Source organism: Cyclopterus lumpus, chromosome 13 (assembly GCF_009769545.1).
Source record: "Cyclopterus lumpus isolate fCycLum1 chromosome 13, fCycLum1.pri, whole genome shotgun sequence".
Taxonomy (NCBI): domain Eukaryota; kingdom Metazoa; phylum Chordata; class Actinopteri; order Perciformes; family Cyclopteridae; genus Cyclopterus; species Cyclopterus lumpus.
Window position 1 is genome coordinate 6,689,716 of NC_046978.1, and position 21,980 is coordinate 6,711,695.

At 39.0% G+C, this 21,980-nt stretch overlaps 1 protein-coding gene and 2 non-coding genes across 4 annotated transcripts; 1 reads left to right on the plus strand and 2 right to left on the minus strand.

Annotated features, from left to right (window-relative positions):
* The first annotated feature begins 446 nt into the window (after positions 1-446).
* Positions 447-518, plus strand: trnap-agg. The gene has a single exon. It is a non-coding gene; the product is annotated as a tRNA-Pro (tRNA).
* A 215-nt stretch (positions 519-733) lies between these two features.
* Positions 734-805, minus strand: trnap-cgg. The gene has a single exon. It is a non-coding gene; the product is annotated as a tRNA-Pro (tRNA).
* A 1,593-nt stretch (positions 806-2,398) lies between these two features.
* On the minus strand, positions 2,399-12,591 carry dyrk1ab (dual-specificity tyrosine-(Y)-phosphorylation regulated kinase 1A, b). Of its 2 annotated transcripts, XM_034547967.1 has the most exons (12): positions 12,318-12,591; positions 11,770-11,848; positions 8,145-8,341; positions 7,738-7,830; positions 7,406-7,594; positions 7,057-7,204; positions 6,600-6,886; positions 6,332-6,478; positions 6,020-6,160; positions 5,561-5,864; positions 4,977-5,101; positions 2,399-4,598 (listed from the first exon to the last, which is right to left on the minus strand). In XM_034547967.1, exons 3-12 carry the CDS (start codon positions 8,262-8,264, stop codon positions 4,020-4,022), a joined length of 2,133 nt encoding a protein of 710 aa, XP_034403858.1. In that variant the 5' UTR covers positions 8,265-8,341; positions 11,770-11,848; positions 12,318-12,591; the 3' UTR covers positions 2,399-4,019. The 2 variants fall into 2 exon arrangements, with proteins under 2 accessions (XP_034403858.1, XP_034403857.1); XM_034547966.1 differs by having other exon boundaries at positions 11,770-12,591.
* Positions 12,592-21,980: the final 9,389 nt, after the last annotated feature.

Consider the following 21,980-nt stretch of genomic DNA (forward strand, 5'->3'; position numbering starts at 1 on the left):
CTATCGACCAATAAAAAGACATCATCAGGGTTGAATATAACGACAGCAGCGTGCACTGCTGCCTACCTCTGGGCGGCTCAGGCAACTACAACACTGGCGCAGCTAGCTACCTTAAAGGGTCGGCCGATCGATGGAATGTATTCCGGCTACCAGCTACGGTGCGACGGCCGGATTTGGTGCAGGCAATTTAACTGACCGTGTAGAGTGAGAAACCGATAGCTCGCTATTCTAGAATAAATATGAATATGTTTATACAAATATATATATATAGTAACGTGAACATAGCTTTACACAATGCCATTGATACCATGACTCTACCATTCGATATAACTTAGCGAGCTCAATTATGTTGCTAGATTCCTGAATATCATGAAGAAAAAATACCAGTATATGACGTTTAAAATAGACATAAATAAAAAGGTAAATATTTAATCGTTCCAGAACGCGGCTCGTTGGTCTAGGGGTATGATTCTCGCTTAGGGTGCGAGAGGTCCCGGGTTCAAATCCCGGACGAGCCCAGCTTTTGTTTTTTATAACCGAGTCTCATCGCGCTTTCGAAAAGTCCTACATCCTGAAAAACACTGTCCATAATCTAAAATCAGCATCCTGAAACGCTCTTGCCACATAAATGAAATGCGGTGTGTTTTAATGGTTTATCCATTTACTTCGAAATGATGCTGCACGACGAGCAAAAGTTAGCGAAATATCAGTCATCCTTCGAATAAAATGCCATGGGCTCGTCCGGGATTTGAACCCGGGACCTCTCGCACCCGAAGCGAGAATCATACCCCTAGACCAACGAGCCGGAACGTCATAATAGGGCATCCCTACTTATATAAAATACATATACACACAACAGTGTCTTGTCTTCACAGCGATAGCAGTTTTCTGATTATGTATTTTTGAGGGATTTCTAAGAAATAGCTCATTGAAATGGAGAACAATAAAAGACACACAGAAATTCAATTAACTTCTTTTTATATATCATACATAAGACTGTCTTAATATAATACAAAGGGCATTGTCATAAACACAGCAAAGTCTTGACTAGATCTTACAATCTGTGGATACATGGACTTATCCTTTCCCCCATGCTGTTCAATTCTATAGTGCATGTTGCATGTACAAAAAATGTGGAAAAAAATGTGAAATCAAAAATGACAAGGATAAATCCAAATTAAATAAAAGGATTTCAACTTCTGTTGGGTGTTCAGATATGTCGACAAGTATACGTGTTTGTGTATAACCCACAAACTGACCAGGCTTATGAAAGATGGAACCTTATTTTCAACCATGTGCTTCTCATATAACCAAAAAGTAAGGTTTGTGATGTACATGCACTTACAATATACCCTGTGAAAATTATTAAGGTTTGAAGATCTAGCTTTCCCTGTTTGATTCAAACCCTACCTCATAGTGTTGTCCTGATGTAGTCAAGTACCTTTGCCAAAAGGCAAGGTTTTGCCACTAAGAAAACAGGAGTTCCTGCCCACTGAATGGTCACCAAATTGACAAACATAATCAACATACCAGCAGGAGCAAGGTAGTGAGTTCTATACTTCCTTTATTAAAAAAATATAAATATATACATAAATTCTATTTCAACTATTAAAAAGGGGCTGCATTTCATGACAACTGCTCTAAATAAGAGGTCAATCAGCATGATCTGAAATAGGCGCACACTTACGAGTCACTGCAGTCAATTTTTTTCCTTTTCAGTCTTTATTTTTGGAATGTTTAGTACCAGTATGAGTGCCAGTAATAAAACCACTGGCAATTTCTAAATGTCTCAAATTCTGCGGGGTATGAAAAATGATTGCAAATTTACAATTAACCTTGACATCCAGATAAAACCCCAATCTCAATATAGGTAGCTTTACATTTGCGTTTGTGTAAATACCAAGCATGGTCTCTTACGATGGTTTCTCCTTTAAAATGGCAACAGGATGACCTGTGGCCTGCCCTTTAATTTGAATGGTGGCTGTGGGCAGGTTTTTCTGTTTAATTTCAAAGCTGGTAAAATGAGCAACAGAAGAAAGAAAGCACTTCAAAATCCCTGATATAAAAAAAAAAAAAAGATCTGTTATTGACTAATGTTTTGAGGACATGCATGTCTGCCTAGGCAAAGCATGTGGTTGTGGGCTTACGGACACCCTTTCCCTTTGAATAGGACAATCATGGGGGATCTGCCCTACCAAATCAGAAATATACCATTCAACGCAAACTGATTTGCCACAATTACTTCTTACTCTGCCAAGACAATGACATTAAGTCATGCTTCACAGCAGAAACTAGCCAAGTTGACCAAATGATGTATGAAAGGCAGCAAAACCCTTTGAAATAGTATGATGGGGGCAAAAGAAAAACGACGACACAGAAATAGAACGCATTAGTCTCCTTTTTTTTTTTTTTTTTTATAAACCATAAGCTTCTATCTTGCTACTCCGGAGCCTGCAGAGTAACTACCAAATTCTCTAACATACCAGTTTTAAAAGACTCCCAAAATAATCTACCAATTAATATGGAAACAGTTTTGGTAAAACGTTGCAAACAAATCTGGCCAGAATACACAATAGCCAACGGTCTTAACAACGGTCTCCAGTTTTGCTAAAGTAATATATTGCAGCCGTTTGTATTGACGTTAAAATAAGATCTTGATAAACTTTGCGTCAAAGTGGTGAACTGCTACATTATTGGTTACAGACACCTATATGCTATAAAACAACTGCTTTGGTATAAAAACATATCCAAAGGGAAAATAAATTCTTGTAAAATTCACAGCATAATTTGAGGAGAAAAAAGGCAGTCACTTAACTCGTTTTTTTTCTTCAGTTTCCATGTTTTGGATGGAGAGACTTGTGCAGGTGGTTCTGATGAGGAACTACATGCAAAAGGGAAAAATAAGAAAACATAAAAGGGTAGACTCTGGAATAGATAGTTCTTTCCACTGCAAAATCCTTAACCAGTGAATAAGATTTTCAAGAAAGTAATGTTTAGGAGGTTGTTGTGTACAATAAGACCCTGTTATGTGGGGCCCTGCTGAAGAAGAAATCATTGTCGAGAAAGGCCTCAAATTACCATTCTTATTTACCTTTTCTAAGTTGTTTGAATTTCCTTAAAGAATTAAGGGCTGTCTAGAGAGAAAAATAGAGAAAAGCCATCTTAATTCAAATGATATTGTCCAGCTCCATCCCATTCCAAGTCCATGAGTCATAAGGCCAAAGGGTTATCTAGAACCAGCCACTGACTGTCTTCCTTTAACTGGGCTGGATCCTGTCGTCTCCTGCGCCCATCGCTGCTCTTATCTGTGCCGGGCCGGGTTGCAGCTTGCAGGACTACGGGGCTCTAGGCCTGAGGGGTGGTGCTTCCCTCTCCTTTGACCCAGTTGGTGTCAGTATCCACCTACAGGGTCTCCTCTCCACCTGGCCAGCACACGCTTTAGGGACTCCACTGCTCTGTGCTCCCCTTTATCAGAGTTACACAATACCGACCAACAACAAGAAATATCACCGCAAACACTTCCCCTCATTGTCAAGCTACAGGATTTACAAGCAGCTTTTACGAGAAATTTCACTTAAAAAGGGCAAAATAATTAAGAACCAGTGGAACAATGTCAGGCAGTCCACAGTTTGTACCGAAAAAGGACGCCAAGCATTTCATTACCAACAGTTACCTGCAAATCAGCTTCAAACTTTGCTCTGAAATGCTCCTTAGAAGATTTTGCCACATAATACCATATGATGATTACTTGGTGGTTACATGAAACTGGTGAAATGATAAGATGGATGTCTCAATCTCACTATGGTTATTCCGCAGTATTATTTTGTGCCTAATGATTGCAAAAGAAAAACTGATGAAAATTACATATATACTTTTAACAAAGCTTCTTCTCTGTAGTAGCGGTTCAGTGATATCTCCCTTCTGACGTGAGCAGCTTTTGTTCTTAACACACCTTGTAGTAAAAAACACCACCTTAAAAATGACGCACAGGGGGAACACACAACCAAATGTCAGTGCAGTCACGAGCTGGCCATAGAACTCTGCTGCACACACACTCCAGTCATTGGAGATTCCTCCCGGTCCATGCCCTGCCTCATGCCCAGGTGGCCTTCCGCTAGGTAGTGGGCAGGCCCTGTGTTCGTGCCCATGGAGAATGCAGGGTGCGCTGCCATGCCAGTCTCCTGCCGTGGGTTCGAGAAGGCACCTAGCCCCATGCTCAGCCCACCATTCTGACCAAAGTCAAGGGCTCCGGCAGGCAAATGGCGGAGCTGGTAGGCCTGGTTCCCAGTGGAAGAGGACGATGTAGAAGAAGAGGAGGCAGAGGAAGACAGGGAGGTCATGGACAGATGGCCATGAACCACCTCCATGGAGTCCTGTGTTGAGGAGCTGTGTGTCGGGGAGGTGTGGTGGCGTGGGCGTGGTCGTGTAGCCATCATCTGCCCGTGGTGGTGATGAGTATGTGAGTGGGGATGCAGGGCCTTAGGGTGCTGAGGGGGAACATGGAAGGTGGTCTCCTGGACTGGGTGAGTCTCTCCAGTGACAGACTCTGGTCCAACACCACCTCCCCACACCAGCGGGGGTTGGTAAGGCTGTCTTGCCTGCCAATGTCAAAAAAATAACAAGAGTCAGCTGTTGAATATGGCAGCACGATTTTTAAGGTTTTACAATAAGCATTCTTTTAATGTTATAGTTATGACATAATGCAATCCAATCAAATTTAGGAAGCATATATGTTACATTCATAAAATCCTATTCCAAGACCACTGTTTTGATTTGATTTTTTAAGTCAAATGTATGAACCTCTTTTTAGATGGTTCTGAAAACATCTTTATTAGGACAGCTTACAATAATTTGGCAGCCTCCATGCACATGCTAAATGAGCAAAAATGCTCTAGATAGACTCAAATTCTAATTTACCACCATCACAATAACTCCCCTCAGATGAAATTACAGATAGTTCAAGGCATCTTACTGACCTGTGGGCAGAGGCTGTCACCATCGATGGTAGGTAAGGCCGCGCCAAAGTGTCCTCCACTGTGCAAGTGGTGATGAGTAGGGTCCGACCTTGCTCTGCCACTGGTACTTGTCCCAGATGATCCTCCTAAAAAAGGTTAAACAAAAGTGTACAAACTCAATAGATTGATATATTCTTATTAATTCCCAAGGGGAAATTTGTTGTCATAGTAGCGCCCAACACTTTACAGACACCAACTGGAATAGACTAAATAAACTAAACACACAAAATAAAAGATAAGAAAAGGGATGACAGACAGATTTTTTAAATGTATGTATGTATATATATATATATATATATATATATATATATATATATATATATATATATATATAACTGTGCAGTGTGTATTAAGGAAATTCAATTATATTAAATGTAAACAGAGTGTGCGAAATGTGCAAAATATATACACACAATAGAATACGAATAGCCCTTACCAAATAGATAAATGTAGTGAAGTAATAAAATACAATTCTCATGTAAACTTAGAACACAACAACTGATAAGAAACTATTTATTTCTATACAGTTTTCAGGGGGTAGTTACCTGAACTAGAGGAGGTGCTGGAGGTGGTTCCTGAAGACTGGGACTGCTCTAATGCAGGGCTAGTGGACACGCTGCTGCTTGTATTGGTTCCCTCATCCGCAGTCTTCTTGAAGAAGCTGTGCTGCAGGGCATAGTAGGGCTGTATGCGGCTCTTAGGATCATAGTCCAACATCCGGAGGATCAGGTCCTTGAACTTCAAGTAGTCAGCAACAGCATGGCCAGACTCCCCTGCCCGTCGGCCACCTGGACCCCCTGTCTCCACACCCAAGATGGAGTGGAGCTTCCGAGAGGCTGGAGGCTTATACTGTTTAAAGGCAGAGTACACAAAGATTAAGAGATTTACTCAGCCATGGCTTTCGTATATGTTATTACTCAAGCTACCTTTGTTTTCATTATAATCAAAAAACACAAATTGTTGTCAGTCTAACTGCAGCAATAAACACAAAAGAATATGCTCACCCTTTTGCCATCTTTGGTCTTCTTAACACTCCATGTACCATCTGAAAGCTTCTCAAAAAACTTCCTGGCTTTTGGGGCTAGGTCCATTATGTGATTAGGTGGGATACCAAGAACCTCAACTATTTTGTTCATCTGGTCCACCTGGGTAACAAGTTATTAATCAAGTTACTGTAACATTAACATTGTACATTTGCAACATTAAAGACAGCACACTGAATACATGTTATACCCAGTTAAATGTCACCAAATGTTATCTTAAGTTGACCTAACTATCAGAATATTTAGCGCAAAAGGCATATCAGTTTCTTATACCTCATTGGCTCCGCTGAAGAGAGGTTCTCCAGTGTGCATCTCTACCAAGATGCAACCCAAGGACCACATGTCGATGGCCAGGTCATAGGGCATTCCCAGCAGCACCTCTGGGGAACGGTAGAAGCGACTCTGGATATATTGGTATATCTACAACAACAAAAAAAGCATGGACAGTCAGACTTCTTTTTTTACTATCACACTCTTCTTAAGAGACATTCTTACATACATTAATTGTATTGCTCATAAGAAAAAATCTGCAGCTAGATACCCGTTGTCCCAGTTGGCATGAGCTGCCAAAGTCCACTATTTTGATGGCACTCCTCTTGGGGTTACAAAGGAGAATGTTTTCAGGCTTCAGGTCACAGTGGATGATGCTAAGCTCAGGCGTGGCCAAGAAGAGCAGCGCCGTGCATAACTGCTGGGCAAACTTCCGGGTGAGGTTGAGTGAGACGCCTCGGAAGTTGGTATTTCGGAGTAGGTCATACAGGTTATAGGAAAGCATCTCAAACACGAGGCAGAGGTGGTTCCGGAACATGAAGTGACGCTTCAGGTGAACTGCAGAAAACCAAATTGCACCCATGTTAGTCAAATACAAGAAAATACTTTCAATTTATTTGATATGTCTTATAGGATTTCAGGGTAAAGCCCTCTGAGGCAAATTTGTAATTTGTGATATTGGGCTATACAAAATAAACTGAATTGAATTAATTTCAAGAGTGGATTACCGATGTAGTATTTCATCTCAGTGTCATGCTTGTTCATGAGCTCTAGGAGGCGCACTTCAATCTGAGCTTGATTGAGGAAAGCTTTCTTGTTCTTGATGATCTTAATGGCAACCCATTCCTGCTCAGCACGATCATACGCTTTCACAACCTAAAGATGCCAACAAGAGCAAATTTAAAATAAATTGGAACTGTTCCTTTAATAACAAAATCAACATTTCAAAAGATAACAGCATATGACAATTCTTCAGTAAGTAGCTAACATCTTGCTGTTATTTATAGAGGAAAAATAAAACCATCATTTGTTATTCATAGTTCAAAATGTGTGTGTGTGTGATATATAATCAAGCACCTGTCCAAATGATCCTTTTCCTATCAAGGAATCAATCTCATAGCGGTCCATCCACTTCTCCCCATTCTTGACGATGTAGTCATAGTTATCATCGTCATAGCCATCATTGAAGACTTTCCTCTCTTTTTTGTGACTGGAGTCTTCACCCTGACCCTGTTGGTGCCGTCGCTTCTTTTTTGCATAATACACCTACAAATTAACAAGTAAACAATTCCCATGATCACACTTGAAGTCGTTTTATATTACTCAAACATTTTCAGCATTTTGCAAATCTTTACAATGTAACTTACAGATGATTTAGATGAAGGCATTTAATGAAAAACGAAACAAACCTCATTGATGTGTTTGTAAGTTTTGATAAGGTCAATGGAGAGCTTCCTCAGGGGAGCTGAAGTTGGGTCACGAAAGCACTGGGGCATGTGCCTCTGAAGTATCAAATAGGGAAAGTCACAACATTTCATAAACAAACAATATGCACAGTACACTTGTAAGCAGCAGGGCATATCTAAATTGCTTATGGTAAATCATAGAGGCCATTTATTAAGAACATTATAGAATATACATTGCCCAATTTTAAATGGCTAGACTGAAAGAACATGTAGAAGCAGCTACTCTGCCTGGTGACAGCAGCAAAGAGGGAAGTATACTTTCATATCACATTTAGTATTGCAATTCTTGTAACATTAGACATTAAGACTAAAAGAAATGCACGAGCTGGGATAGGGTAGGGCTAGTGTACCTGATTGGCAGTGAGCTGTGGTGTCTGGTCGCTGTACGGTAAGACAGCAACAGATTGGTCAGTGCTTGGCTGGTGGCGGTCACTGTACTGCTGGTGCGTATGGGGCATTGGAGCAGCCATCTGAAGACCAGCAGTGTGTAAAGAAAAAGAGGGCGCAAGCCGGACGGACGAAGGTTTGCATGCTGAAGTCTCTCCTCCTAGAAGAAATGAACACTGCTGTGAGCTGCATATTACCTTAAATCAACATTATATGTAACAAAACACACAGAGGAAAAAGGCTAATGATCTTAATGTAAAATATCTTCAATATAAGCAGTTAACAGCCCAAAAATAACAGAAAAATATATGTGCTTCTTATTGTACAAATGTAAATTTTAAAAAGGGAATTATTTTCTAGTTATTATTATAAAAAATATTATATATATGCAAAATGCACAGTATGCATTTGTAATATGTACATGCATGTTGAAATGATTAAGCACACACCAGACAAAAATATAAGATGTTGAGAAGAATAAAAAAGGATTCATTCATTGTTAAGATAAATCTCAAATAAATACTAAGTTTCTTTTGTTAAGCATGTGAGGTCAGAAAAATGCATCAAAGAATAACCACAAAGCAGTAATATATCAACCTTTGTGAAGAAAAGGGAGCAAAACAGCAGGTTTAACAGTGGAAAGGGATGAAAAGAAAGCATCTCCACACTATATAGTGAATCATCCTTCATTTTAAGCCAGAAGGAATAAAAAAATTATCAAATAGCATGTGCTGCTATCAGCATCTCTCACCAGACAACACAATTCACCAGTGCTACACAGTAACCACTATTCAGAATCCCAGCAACAGCACCTAATTAGCATAGCCTATCACCACAGAGATACAGCGTGATTTGGCAAGCCCATCAATGCACAGACCAATCACAACGCAGTATGCAAATAGCCTACTTTTGTTGCCAGGGCAGAGCTGCTCCCATTTTCCAATGAGAAAACAAGAAATAAACAAGAAATAAAATTGAACTTTGGCACACTTAGATGCTGCTTTCAACACAAGAGCCTGACAGCAAAATAGCTGCACAGCCCAAAACCTGCACTCCATCTGAGAGTATTAGAAAGCTGACCCAGCTTTGGAAAAGGAAAAATATACACATCCACTGACAGAAATAAGGGATAAGATATTTTATGTAATGCATTTGTCTGTAATGTAATGTAATGTAATGTATATATATATATATATATATATATATATATATATATATATATATATATAGATAGATAGAGAGAGAGAGATATATAGATAGAAAAACATTTTTTTAAGTTTTAGATAAAAAATGATTATGGACCAAATATCCAATATTTTGTACTTTAACTTCTTATAGACAAATATATTTAAAGTACTAAAATGAGAAGACTAATATTTCATTATGACTAGTGTGTCTATTTTCATATTTGGTCAGCTGAAAACAATTTATGTCAAACAAATCTTAATCATTTGGAGCTCCGTTATTAAATATAATGTTTAACTGCATTAAATTGATATTTAAATACTGCGTTCACCAATTCTAATAATGTTTTTTAATTGTTTTGACTTTTTCCCCCACTTAAGAATGTACTTTAATGTGCAAGGATGTCAAATTCTAAACAGCCCAATAACTAAAAGAAAAGAAGATCTTAGGTGCACAACTACCCACCAAAGGGTTAAGGCTTAATATATAGCAGCTAACCAGAATGCATCATCTCCTGTAAAATGTTCATCCTGGGAGGAGAGTCCAGCAGCAAACCACAAGCCACCACAAATAAAAACAAATCATCATCATTGTGTATCTTTGGTGGGGATTTAATTCCATAGTTGTTAAACTTTTGTTGAGAGGAAGGGACAGAGGACCCTTGGATACCCCAACACTTTTAAAAGTGTGCTTGGGAGTAACAATTATGAAATTCTATGAAAAGCACGCTGCTTGTGGATCAACTGTCAAAAGCAGTTAATGCCCAGGCAATGGCATTTAAAAAAAAAAGAGAAAATCTGAAGCTCTAGTTCACAGAGTGGCATGGAATACATGGCAAATAAGAAAACAAATGTGGATAATATTGTTGTGAACCTCGTTTGTGGTTCTCCTCTCAACATGCCCATGGTTAATATACCTTTATAATTATAGTGGATTTGTATGACATGAAATGTACATTAAAAAAATAGGTAGCCAACTTAAGTTACTGTATGAACGTCATAATATAGTACTGTCTATTGATGTATCATACACATTACCAAATATCTGAACAGGTTTAGTTTGAGCCCATTTTACGAACAGACTGCTTGATATCAGACTAACATAACTGTGGAGAGAATTTGGCTTTAAAAAATCAATAAATCACGAACCCTAATGGGGAAAATTCAAGTTGTATTTGACAATAAAGCCATTTGCAAGCGCACTTGTAGCTGTTTACTCTCTCCAAAACGTTTGATTATTCTTCATTTTCAGTACTGACATATGAACAGTTCCTTTCCTGGCTCTACTCACCACGGCATCGACGGGCCTATTTAGGTGTAAATATAACGACAGCTAGCATGCTATTGGTAGCTGTATCATATCATAGGTGATAGCTTGAAGACCTCTGCAACGAGCCTATGTGTCATATCCTCACGCCCAATCGATAAGATCCATTACAAAGCTGAATCCAATGCACCTCATCCAAAACAATTAAAAGCCCACCGTCCGTGCATAAAGACGATGCCCGAGAAACTCTGTAATTACAGATGATGGGGTAGATCTCGTCATGGTTGGAATTTAGAAAGCATATTAAGTGTTCCTTTGCGTCCACTCTTCCTACATATCGTTCCTGTATGCCTCCAATTCCCCCGTATTAATGACAACCGTATTCAGGCTGACGCTACCGTTAGCCGTCTAACTAGCTAACGCTGTCGTCGTTAACATTACCGTGAAAACTGCGGGACAAGCAAGCATATCTCTCACCAATCCAACGTTGATGTTAGCTAGTGACGCTGCGTTCAGCCAGCAGGTTGCGGGGCCCATTCAGCTGGTTCGTCAACAAGCCATCTTTAACCATTAGCCAGGTTAGCCGAATTAGCGACCAGGCGTTAGCCAGGTTAACGTTAGCTAGGTGAGCTTCCGTACTGTGCAACCCTGAAACCCAAACTACACCCAACGTTGATATTTAAACAATGAGACATTGCATACACGGTAACTCAGACGGGGCTGCTAGCTAACGTTACAGCATTTGCTTAAATTGCAACTTACAATGACAGTGTCTAATATCTCAGGGTTAACGTTAGCTGTAAAATCCACCGTGCCAGCATTACTCTCCGTCCAAAGCACATACAATCCGTTCCGCTCTCGAGGTCAAAGCAAGCGACAAAACTGTTCTCGGTTCAGATTAAAATTAGTCCGTTGACCTACTGACTGAACGCGAACGTTAACTCTGGCTTCGGCGGAGTCGGCACCGCCATCAAATCTAAGCTAGCCGCCATACCATAAAATACTATTCTCAACTTCACTGCCGCGTCGATCATTATTAACCATTCATGTTACATACGATATACAACTGCACAAGCGTTAACGTGACATTTTAAACTGATGAAGACGAATGTCAAATAACATTTTACAATTGCTCACCTCTGATGGCACGATCTTCATTTAAAGTCCAAAAACCTGTATGATGAGGAAACTTATCCAGCTTGAGATTCTCCCCTCCCTGCACGGTTAGCGAGTAATGTTAACGTTAAATCCAATCCTCGTCCTCTGATCGGCAAACTCTAAAATAAATCGCCAGCCAGATTCAATACGCGTTTCATATCCCACGCTTTGGAGAACATCGTTGGAGATCGAAGCAACTTTGACTACCGTTATCATCAGCCGGTGACTAGCAACATGCTAACGTTAACTAGCACGCATAACTCACTAGCTAACCCTAGCTAGCTAGTTGACTACTAGCTGTAGCTTCTTTGGCTAGCCTCAAGCTAACAATTCGAGCTATTGCTAAATAAACGTTGGCCAAATTCGGATTTGACCGTGTCTTTGCACATTTAGCGTCGGTCACTTCGATGATTACGACAATGCAGTTAAATCCAGAGTATTTCAAACACGAAACAGAAACCGTGTCCTCTGATAATTTTGGTTAAGAATTCTGTGTCAATTTTCACAAAATGGCGCGCGGTCCAAACCTGCGCAGTGAACCGGCCCGGTGGACCAGAGACACGGACAACCTGAGTTAGTGCGGCGTTGCCTAATTATTTCAACTACGTTAAAATGTCGGCCTCTTGATCTTCTTAATCCGGTCCACTAGATGCATTTCGATATCCAAAAACGTCAAATATATATCCACTGGCAGCATTATTCCGGCGGGAAGGGAGAACATTTGAAAAGACTGAGCTGGGGAAAAAAAACCCTCCTGACAAAATGGCGATGCTCTAGCTTGTTGCCATGGCAACTGTCAATCAAAAAATGAAGTCCCCGGATGTACCAATGACGAATAAAATCTAACTGGCCAGAGTTACAGGACACGCATAACTCTGGTGGTGTCCCTGTCTGTCTTGTTAACCGTGTTTGGCCTGTTGCTACCATCCAGAATAAATGTTTATTGAGTTTATTTGTACACATTTAAACTACAATTGACTTATGTGTTTGAAACCTTATTATGCCATACTTCTCTTACAACTTGTGTTTTCCTTTTTTATTTATTTCTGTAACCTTGTTGATTTAAAACATAACTTGGCCTAAACTAATTTACAGTCAGAGCCATAGCCCCATTATTGATCATATTAATACTGTTTCACATGTATTGTTATTTTTATATATATATATATATATATATATATATATATATATATATATATATATATATATCTTCTTGTAATTTTTGTAGTGTTTTAAATATAAAATTCCCTCTTTGTGCTTCCACAGAGTGTTACCCTGTTGAACTGCAGTAGAACAATAGTAACAAAACAGGGAATTCTGTACTGAAAATAACTTTGGAAGGTATTCACTATAATTGTTTGATAAATCTCGGATTATTTTTGGAGTATATTTTGCAGAGACAGAGGTATACTTACTTATTTTGTTCAAGAGGGGATCTGTTAATAGCCAGAATGGACAAGAATAATTAATACAGATAGCTTTGCTGCTGCAGGCCTACATTTCTGTCAAATTGATAGATTTATCACATGCATTCTTCACATAAACTTTGTTGCTTCCTCAAAACACTTGTTATTCCATCTGAGACTGTCATGACAGTTAACTACTGCACAGCAATTATTTGTCATGTATCCTGCAGGCACAAGAGATATCTATGATCTGAGTGAAATTGTCAATTTATGACATCTACTGGCTGTATGTAAACCCCATAGGGGTTTTTGTGTAGCTACCATTCAAATCAAAGGGGGCAGCGTGATGACTTTCTGTCTCCACCACAATTACATAGGATTGTCTGCTGAAATTTGGAGACTGACAGACAGATAATAGAATGGAAATAGCTGCTTTCCGCGCTTTAATACAATTTTAAGACTATTTATTTACTCAAGTGGAGTTGTCATCTTGTTTTTTTTTCCTATGTGCTATTGTTTGAGAGAGGTGTCCACTCTGATTTATTTTTAATCAAAGGATATATGTTACTTATTAAGTGACATAATATACAAAAACATATATTATTAAAAAAAACGGTTATGGGCAATTTATGTAAATAACAATCATACATTCTCTGAACAAAAAAACATAATCTGTTGACAGCGCTCTTGGGGCGAGAGGTTGGGTACACCTTGGATGGGTCGCCAGGAGGCAATGTGAGAAACACACTCACGTAGCTTGAGTGTGTTAAACACACTCACACTTATGGACAATTCACTTATCTTGCTAGAGGAAACTCTTGCTGACACAGGATAACATGAAGCATCACAGGCCTATACAACATTAGACTGTTTTTTGTTGGGCACCAGTGTTAACCACTGCCATGACGAATGACTGTCCAGACCAGAATGTGTCCACTGAAGAGCACAACAATGTGGAGGACATTTAACCGGTGACACAATTTAGACTGCGGTTGAACTCTCAAGGTATACTGTATATGTACACATACATCATATTTGATCCCAATCCAAATCAAAGGGAATTTCTAGAATCTATTCATTGTTTATGGGCACATTTCTGTGTTATCATGTTGATGGTATGAAATATTTACTTTAGAAAACCATGTGCTTGGCTAGTTAACATTTAGCACATTAGCCATATGCCTGAATATTTATAAACATTTTTATTACATATATATGGGGTGGGGCAGATTGTCATACTGGCATTGGAGAAATATCCTGCTGCTTATGTAAAAAGAAGGCACACAACTTCCTCTTTCTTTATGCAGCCCTCCTTCTGTTTCCCACCGTTGGACCAGGCAGCAAGCAGCACATCCCAATAAGCCATTTGCTGGTCTCATAAAGGTGTCCTAAATCATCATGGAAAACAAATATTTGTCTGTGTCTTACATACAATAAGTACATTGTAAATAATTGTTTCAATTGTCATTTCCATGACTATATTTCAACATACAGCAGTTTTTTTAATATCCTCAACAGTTGAGATGCCACTAATAATGTGTTGGTGTTTCTCCACACATTATCAGCAGTCATCGAGTTAATCATACCTGCTTCTTGGCCAACACACAAACCCCAGCAGTCACCGCAGAGACCCTAATGCACATAAAGCAATGGAAAACATTGTTTTGCATGATGAATACCACTGTCAAACCACGCCTAAGGATCAAAGCCTACAGCTTACCCCCATTTCTGACAGATCTTTCCTGGGTCATGTCCATACAACTGTGTAAAAGGGCAGATTAGGATGTCAGAGAATCAACAAATGCTTTTGTAATTAAAATAAGGTAAAGCTTTCACCAATAAAGGGGACAGGGGATTCAGATACATTAGCCACATGCACAGTACAGGGTGTACAATAAAGATGTACGTCTAAAGTCTAGAACAGTGGTTCTTAAGCTGGGTTCGATCGAACCCCAGGGGTTCAGTGAGTCACTCTCAGGGGTTCGGCAGGGGTCAAGACACACACAGTATAGCCCGGTTCACACTAGCAATGTCGGGCTGTTTTTGTCGGTCGTCAAAAAATGCTGCGTTCACACCAAAAAAGTTGCGAAGTCAATGCACAGACGTGAATGGTATGAATAGAGCGAAGCGAATGATTCGCCCGACGCAATCAGCGTTTAGGAAGCTCCGCCCTTCATCACTGACGCTGTTGTTGAATCTAACTGGCTGCTGCTGCTCTGGTAGCGCTGGAAGCGGAAGTTATCGAGACGTAGTCGGTGAAAGTCACCGAGCTGTGTGAGCCTACGGGCGATGTTATTAACCCAAACACGAGGGCGTTAGATGTTCCGACGTTTGTGGGATTTCCACAAAAAGTATAAAGCTGAAATAGTGGTTATTTCTTCCATGGTGGATGGCGTAAATGATAACTGTTTCCACGGAGTAAAGCCACAGAGATAGCCACGCCTATGGAAGCCCATTTTCGCCACTGTGAGAAAAAGAAATAGGATCCTGTAAGTCATAATAATGAGATACTATCTCATAATTTCGATTTAGTGTCCGACTGAGGGCGGGCGTAACAGAGCAGATAAGGGAAGCTATGTGTCACGACCGAACTAGAGACCTGAACCCAAATGCACGACTCGAGGCAAAGTTCAACAAAAAATCACAGTTTTTTAAACTGGAAAAAACAAACAGAAAACCAATAAATAAATATCAAAACCTGTCAAATGGCAAATGACATGGGTTACGCTGGTTCGGGAGACGCAGACCATATTGTAACGTTTCGCTACGTTTGCTTATGACACGGAGACTGGTTATTGTCTTTGGAGGCACGCTTTATTGACAGCCGTTCACGAGACACTCACATGCTACCAGCACCAACAGTTTTACAGCAATTTGTGGGATTAGAAAAGGCACTTGAAGGGCACTTCCTGTTGCACATTGGTCGTAGAATTCACCCCAGAATTCGAGAGACAATCTCTCACAACTCCTTCATCATCATACCCTTCTCAAGTTTTCCATCTAACAGAACAAGCTGGACTTGGATGTCAACAAGTCCATTATCGCTGTTGTAGAAATGTGCCATGAGCTCTGTGAACAACCAACTCTCTTTTTCATTATCATAATGCATCCATCCTATTTCTATGTTTCTCATTGCTTTCAGAACATTTCTTTTCTGAGATGGTGCTCCAGGGGCTATTTTGCAAGTCCAACTTTGCATTTGTTTCACATATGTGATACCACTACTGTGTTCTCCAATATTGATACGAATTTGAAACGCATTGAATGATACAGGTTGTTTAATGTAAATGTAGCTTAAATGTAAATTTGTGCGCTATATGAAAGACAACGAGATAAAGGAAGGATTTTTATTTAGTAAGCCTCTTACAACAACAACCAAGGCAGTAGATGTGAAGAAACTCGTGATTGACTTCTTCAGAGACAACAATCTTTCGTGGAATATGGTTTCTGCAGTTTGTTCGGATGGAGCTCCAGCCATGCTGGGACGACACTCTGGTTTTGGAGCGCTGGTGAAATCCGATACACCACAAATCATTGTTACGCACTGTGTTCCGCAAAGGCACGCGTTGACAACAAAAACCTTACCTCCAAAACTGGCAGAAGTATTACAAATTGTAGTTGAATGTGTGAACTACGTGCAAAATATTGCTATGAAGCACCGCGTCTTCAAAGAGCTGTGTAAGGAAATGGGCTCTGAATCCGAGGTACTTCTGTACCATTCTAACGGTCGGTGGTTATCCCGGGGAATCCCCTGTTTTTGCGAGAGTACAAACAGTGTCACGCAGATTGCTTCGAAAATTCTGAGTTCATTCTCATTTTGGCGTACATGGCTGATATTTTCGATGCTCTCAATCATCTCAATCGACAGATGCAGGGCGGTGGAGTCAACACCTTCGAAAAGTAAGAAAACCTGAAGACGTATTCTCACAAGTGTTTACTTTTATTATAACACCAACATTATTCAAATAGCCCTTGTGGTAGAGGAGATACACCCTTTTTTAGTTTGGGTATGTTTTTCGAGCAGAATCCTAAAAAATAGGCTGGGGTGTAAAAGGTTAAAAAAAAAAAGCTACCTTTATGGAAACGACGAACAGAGAATGATAACTTCGCAAACTTTCCCCTGCTGGACGACTGTGTGAGTAAGATCAAAGACGTGTCTGGAATTGGAGACATTTCTGTACCTGAGGAGCTGAAGCAAGCAACTGCCGTGCACTTAGATGAGCTCGCAAAGTCTCTCGACGGATACTTCCCCACCAGAGTCATGTCCAGCATGGGTGGGACAGCCGTTCACGTTTAGATGTCAACGATGAATACCTCGACGAAATCATTGAACTTCAGCAGAGCTTCAACAGCAACTCTTCAGAGCAACAACGCTCTCAACGTTTTGGTGTCACCAAATCGTACCATACCCTCTTATTGCCAAGAAAGCCCTGAGATACGCACACCGTTTGTTACAACGTATCTTTGAGAGCAATCCTTTTCGAGGATGGTAGACATGAACACTAAGAAAAGGAACAGACTTTGTTGTGAAAATGACATGAGAGTGGCACTTGCAAGGTGAAGCCAAGCATTTCTCACATTGATTTGCAGTAAATATTCATTGAGTTATTTTTTTGTGTGAAATTCATGTTTTGTTGGTTTTGTTCTTTGAACACAGCGATTTTGTGTACAACTGATGCATGGTTCATTATGTGCACTAATACAATATTTGAAGAAATCATATTTTATTTTTCAATTACGAAGGGTTCGGCTACTGCACTGATGAAGCTTGCAGGGTTCAGTACCTCCAATACGTTTAAGAACCACTGGTCTAGTGGCTGACAATGAGGGATTGGATTCACACATTCCAGAGCATCTGAAGTCTTTCACAACTTCTCTTTGTCACGAGTATAGTTTTATGTTTTGTTGTGACATGATTCCAATATAATTATCTATGAAATACTGTTGCCAATGTGAAGGAATTATCTCAAGATATAGATGCAAATTTGAACATACAACCAGCATGTTGAGATTCTCCTGTGGTGATTTTCTGTAATCAAGAATAACATGTGACCCAAATAGTATCTTAAGAGCTGGAACAAATGTTTCAAATGTGTGAACTCATTTAAACTTTCCTTCTATTTCTATGAACGAGACAGTAGAGAAAAGTGTCACATGAACCCTCTCAACTTTTTGTATAAATACCCAGACAGTAATGAATCAGTTAATTATTTGTAATGAATATATTGGATCTTCTTTATGTTCTCTGTGTTTCTGTAGATGTGAATCATGTTCCACTTGGTTCTCATCTGTGAACCAACATGCGTGCGTCATGTACAGTTGTACATTTTCCCTCATTCATTTTGTACACCAGTCACATGATTAATGTGACTGTTAACTATATCATGGTACAATCTTAGGAGGTTGTAGTGGTGCTGCATCCCTGAACCCTTTAATGGCTGTGGTGTTCATCAGTGGTTGGGTTATTGAATTGTTTTTTAAAGTATTACAACATTTAAAAATCTTGAATACAATTTTCTTGAGACGCTGAAAAATCCTGAAAAATATTTCTAAAAGCTTAATGTTTTTTTATTTCAGTAGAAATCCGATCTTTAATCCTCACATTCTCAATTGTTTAATTAACTCTTCCTTCAGCAAAGGCAAAATCATCGGCAGCTGAGAATAACAATTTCAATATCATGTGCAGTATTTTTCAACATCATGCACCATTCCCTTTCAATGGCAAGTGCAAAATGAGTTCTTAAATATAATGGGCAATATAGTTTTAATTACCTTTTCAACATCATAGGCAACATTACTTTTATATTATAGTTCACTTATTTCCCTTTTATTGTTATTCTATTAGACACAGGAGATTACACTTTTCCTCTTGTTTTTATTCTCATGTTGTTGTAATTTACTTTTTTATTTTAGTTGACTTATCTTTTATCTTAGCTCATTCTCGCAGACTTTAACTGTATGAACAAGGTTTTTATTTCCATAAATCCAACACTGATTGTTACAGTATTTCTTTTGAACACAGGGTGGCAGTAGAAGCTTTGGTTTCGTATCATAGACCATAGTGATGACGTCAGTGCTTACGTTTCTTAGTATACACTTTATTTGGAGGTTGTACATCAGCTCCCAACTGAGTGAGAAGAAGCAGGTGAAAGGTAACGACTAATCGTATGCAGAGCTATCACGGCCACAGTCACGTGACTGAATCCACTGGCAACATTGACCTGGAAATGATCTTACATTTCATGTGATTATTAACGTGTTTTTAGACTGTGTTAAAAAAAAAAGAAGAAGTAATCTGCAGTTAATGTAGTTTAAATGAAAGTCAGGGTGTTTTTGTCTCCTGCATGTCTCCAGAATCAGTCAGATTTAAAATTCCCACCTTTTCTCTTTACGAGACCTCATGAGCCTTTTGAATGGTTTCCAAGGATGTTGTCCACTTTGACATCATGTATGCAGAGGCACCATTATGACTCAAAACAGATTCCAAAGATATTGTTTTGCCATTCTAAGTGTATGGTAGTGCTGGAAGAAGTATTCCGATTATTTATTTAAGTAGTAATATCATATAGTTAAAACACTGCATTCAACAGGTTGACTTAATTAGCAAAATATACTTACGTAAAAGCAGTAGAGGGATATAGAAGAACAATAATAGAAAGTAAAGTACATGTTTACCCTGAAGTGTGCTTCAACACTTTGATACATTCATCCTGAGTGAATGTACTTTCCTCAAATGGTTGATGGTAAAATGGTTTAAATGCTTTGAATCTGATATGAACACAATTCACATATATCTGTGTTTCCCAGTTGTTTATGGTCACACTGGCAAAACCTCACCTGAAACCTCACCTCCTTGAGATGAGCTGACATTTAACCTGATATTGTAGACAGAAAAAAGATGTTGCGGTAATAATGGAAAATCCCATATCAGTTTTGACATTTTTTTTTGACATTTTGGATAAAATCTCAAATCCTGATACATTTTGTGCCAAGATTATAATTTTGACAAGATAATTTCATTGTTGAAACATAATAATTAAACATATTTACAATAGTTTTACCGTATCATATCACATTCTCTTATATTTCTGTACCTCTGATGCAGAAACATTTCCATCACATTCCAAGATCGATTCTACCACATCTCCGCCTGCAGAATACTGAAAAGACATTCGCTTCACTCTGTTATCGTCTATTTTCTACAATATTCATATTCAATATTCATGGTCTTACTACTGTATACAACACAGTCATTCGGCGGCAGGTTTTTTGTTCCCAGAAGTGAAAAAACTATTTGGAACCGTGTAGCTCTTTATTTCAAAAGAGGAAAAATGTGAAAACTGAAACAACATAATAAAAAATTCCGTGGACATAACTTTTCCAAATGTACATTTTATTTTAAGCAAAAGTACAAAAGCAAACATCAGGTATTTACAATACTTGCATGGCAATGTTGACTTTCTTTGGTCAGTCTTCCAATTTGATGGTTTTACAACAGCTTGGACGTCTGAGATTATCGAATGCTGGATCTAATATTCAACCAGACGCTGAGCAACCTACTGATGACTTGCAACTTAATTACACTTTTGTAATGTCTGCAAGCAATTTACCAACTGTTTCAATCTAGGTTATGAATTATATGGATTTTTTGAATTTGCCTACCTGGACATTTTTACAATATAAATAGCAAAAAGAAAATTAATTCACATACTTCACAATTATATCCTGGTCTTGATACATTTTCAAATTTAATTAATTAAAGTTGATGCTCTTAAAAAGGACCACATTTGTGACATGTACAGCTGCGCGTATTCCATTGTATTCTACACAAATATGACATGAAAACATGAACCCTAGTGCACATCACAAACTGAAGCAATTACAGGTAGTTTTTTCAAAAGAAGGCAAATGTATCACGACGGCTACTTTGAGATAAACACCAACGTCCTCTTGGTGTGCTCCGTCACAAAATCATGCCATTGCTACACAATAAACAATTATACCTCAACACTGATGAATAACACATTTAGAATTAACTTACAGCCTTGAATCGTGAAATCAAACAATGGCTTTATGTAAAACCATCTGTACAGCCAAATTAAAGCCAGTGATATAAGTTGAGTTACCCTAAACTTTCTCTCAATAATCTACCTGCCTGTGTTACACAGTGGTTATGTCTAATGCACAGTACATTTGAAAAAAGAAACAGGCTAAATGAACTGAGCTTCTGTCCTGGTTACTTTGCAAAGAGGAACACACAATCAAAGAACAAACAAACAAAAAAAAGCCAAAAGAACTCTGTGTCACACCGCCTACTTCCTGCAATGTAATTCACATCACCATCTATAACTAATGCTGAGTATAACCCCCATTACCTATAGCCCTTTCAGGAATTCCATCTCTATTTCATTAAACATTGTTTTATGCCTGAATGAACAAAGTGCACCAATAAATAGAATTAGTACACTGACGTTGAAGGCAGATGTTGTTTGACTGTGATGACGTGAAGCTAAAACGCGATGGCGGTGAGTCCCTCGGGTTGCTGCTATGTGTCCGAGGGCCACAGAGTCAGACTAATGCAGGCCTACACATCCTTACAGCAAAGGCAACTGGTCTAGTAGTAATTCTACTTGTCTCAACTAACAAAACCCAACAAATCTGCATGTTTTCAGTTTCCCAAATTTCATTCTAACAAACACGAGTCATAATAGTAGACAAGTGTACACATGTATCAGTAGTGCAGACAAGTTATGTATATCACATACAGTATCCATTCATTTATTT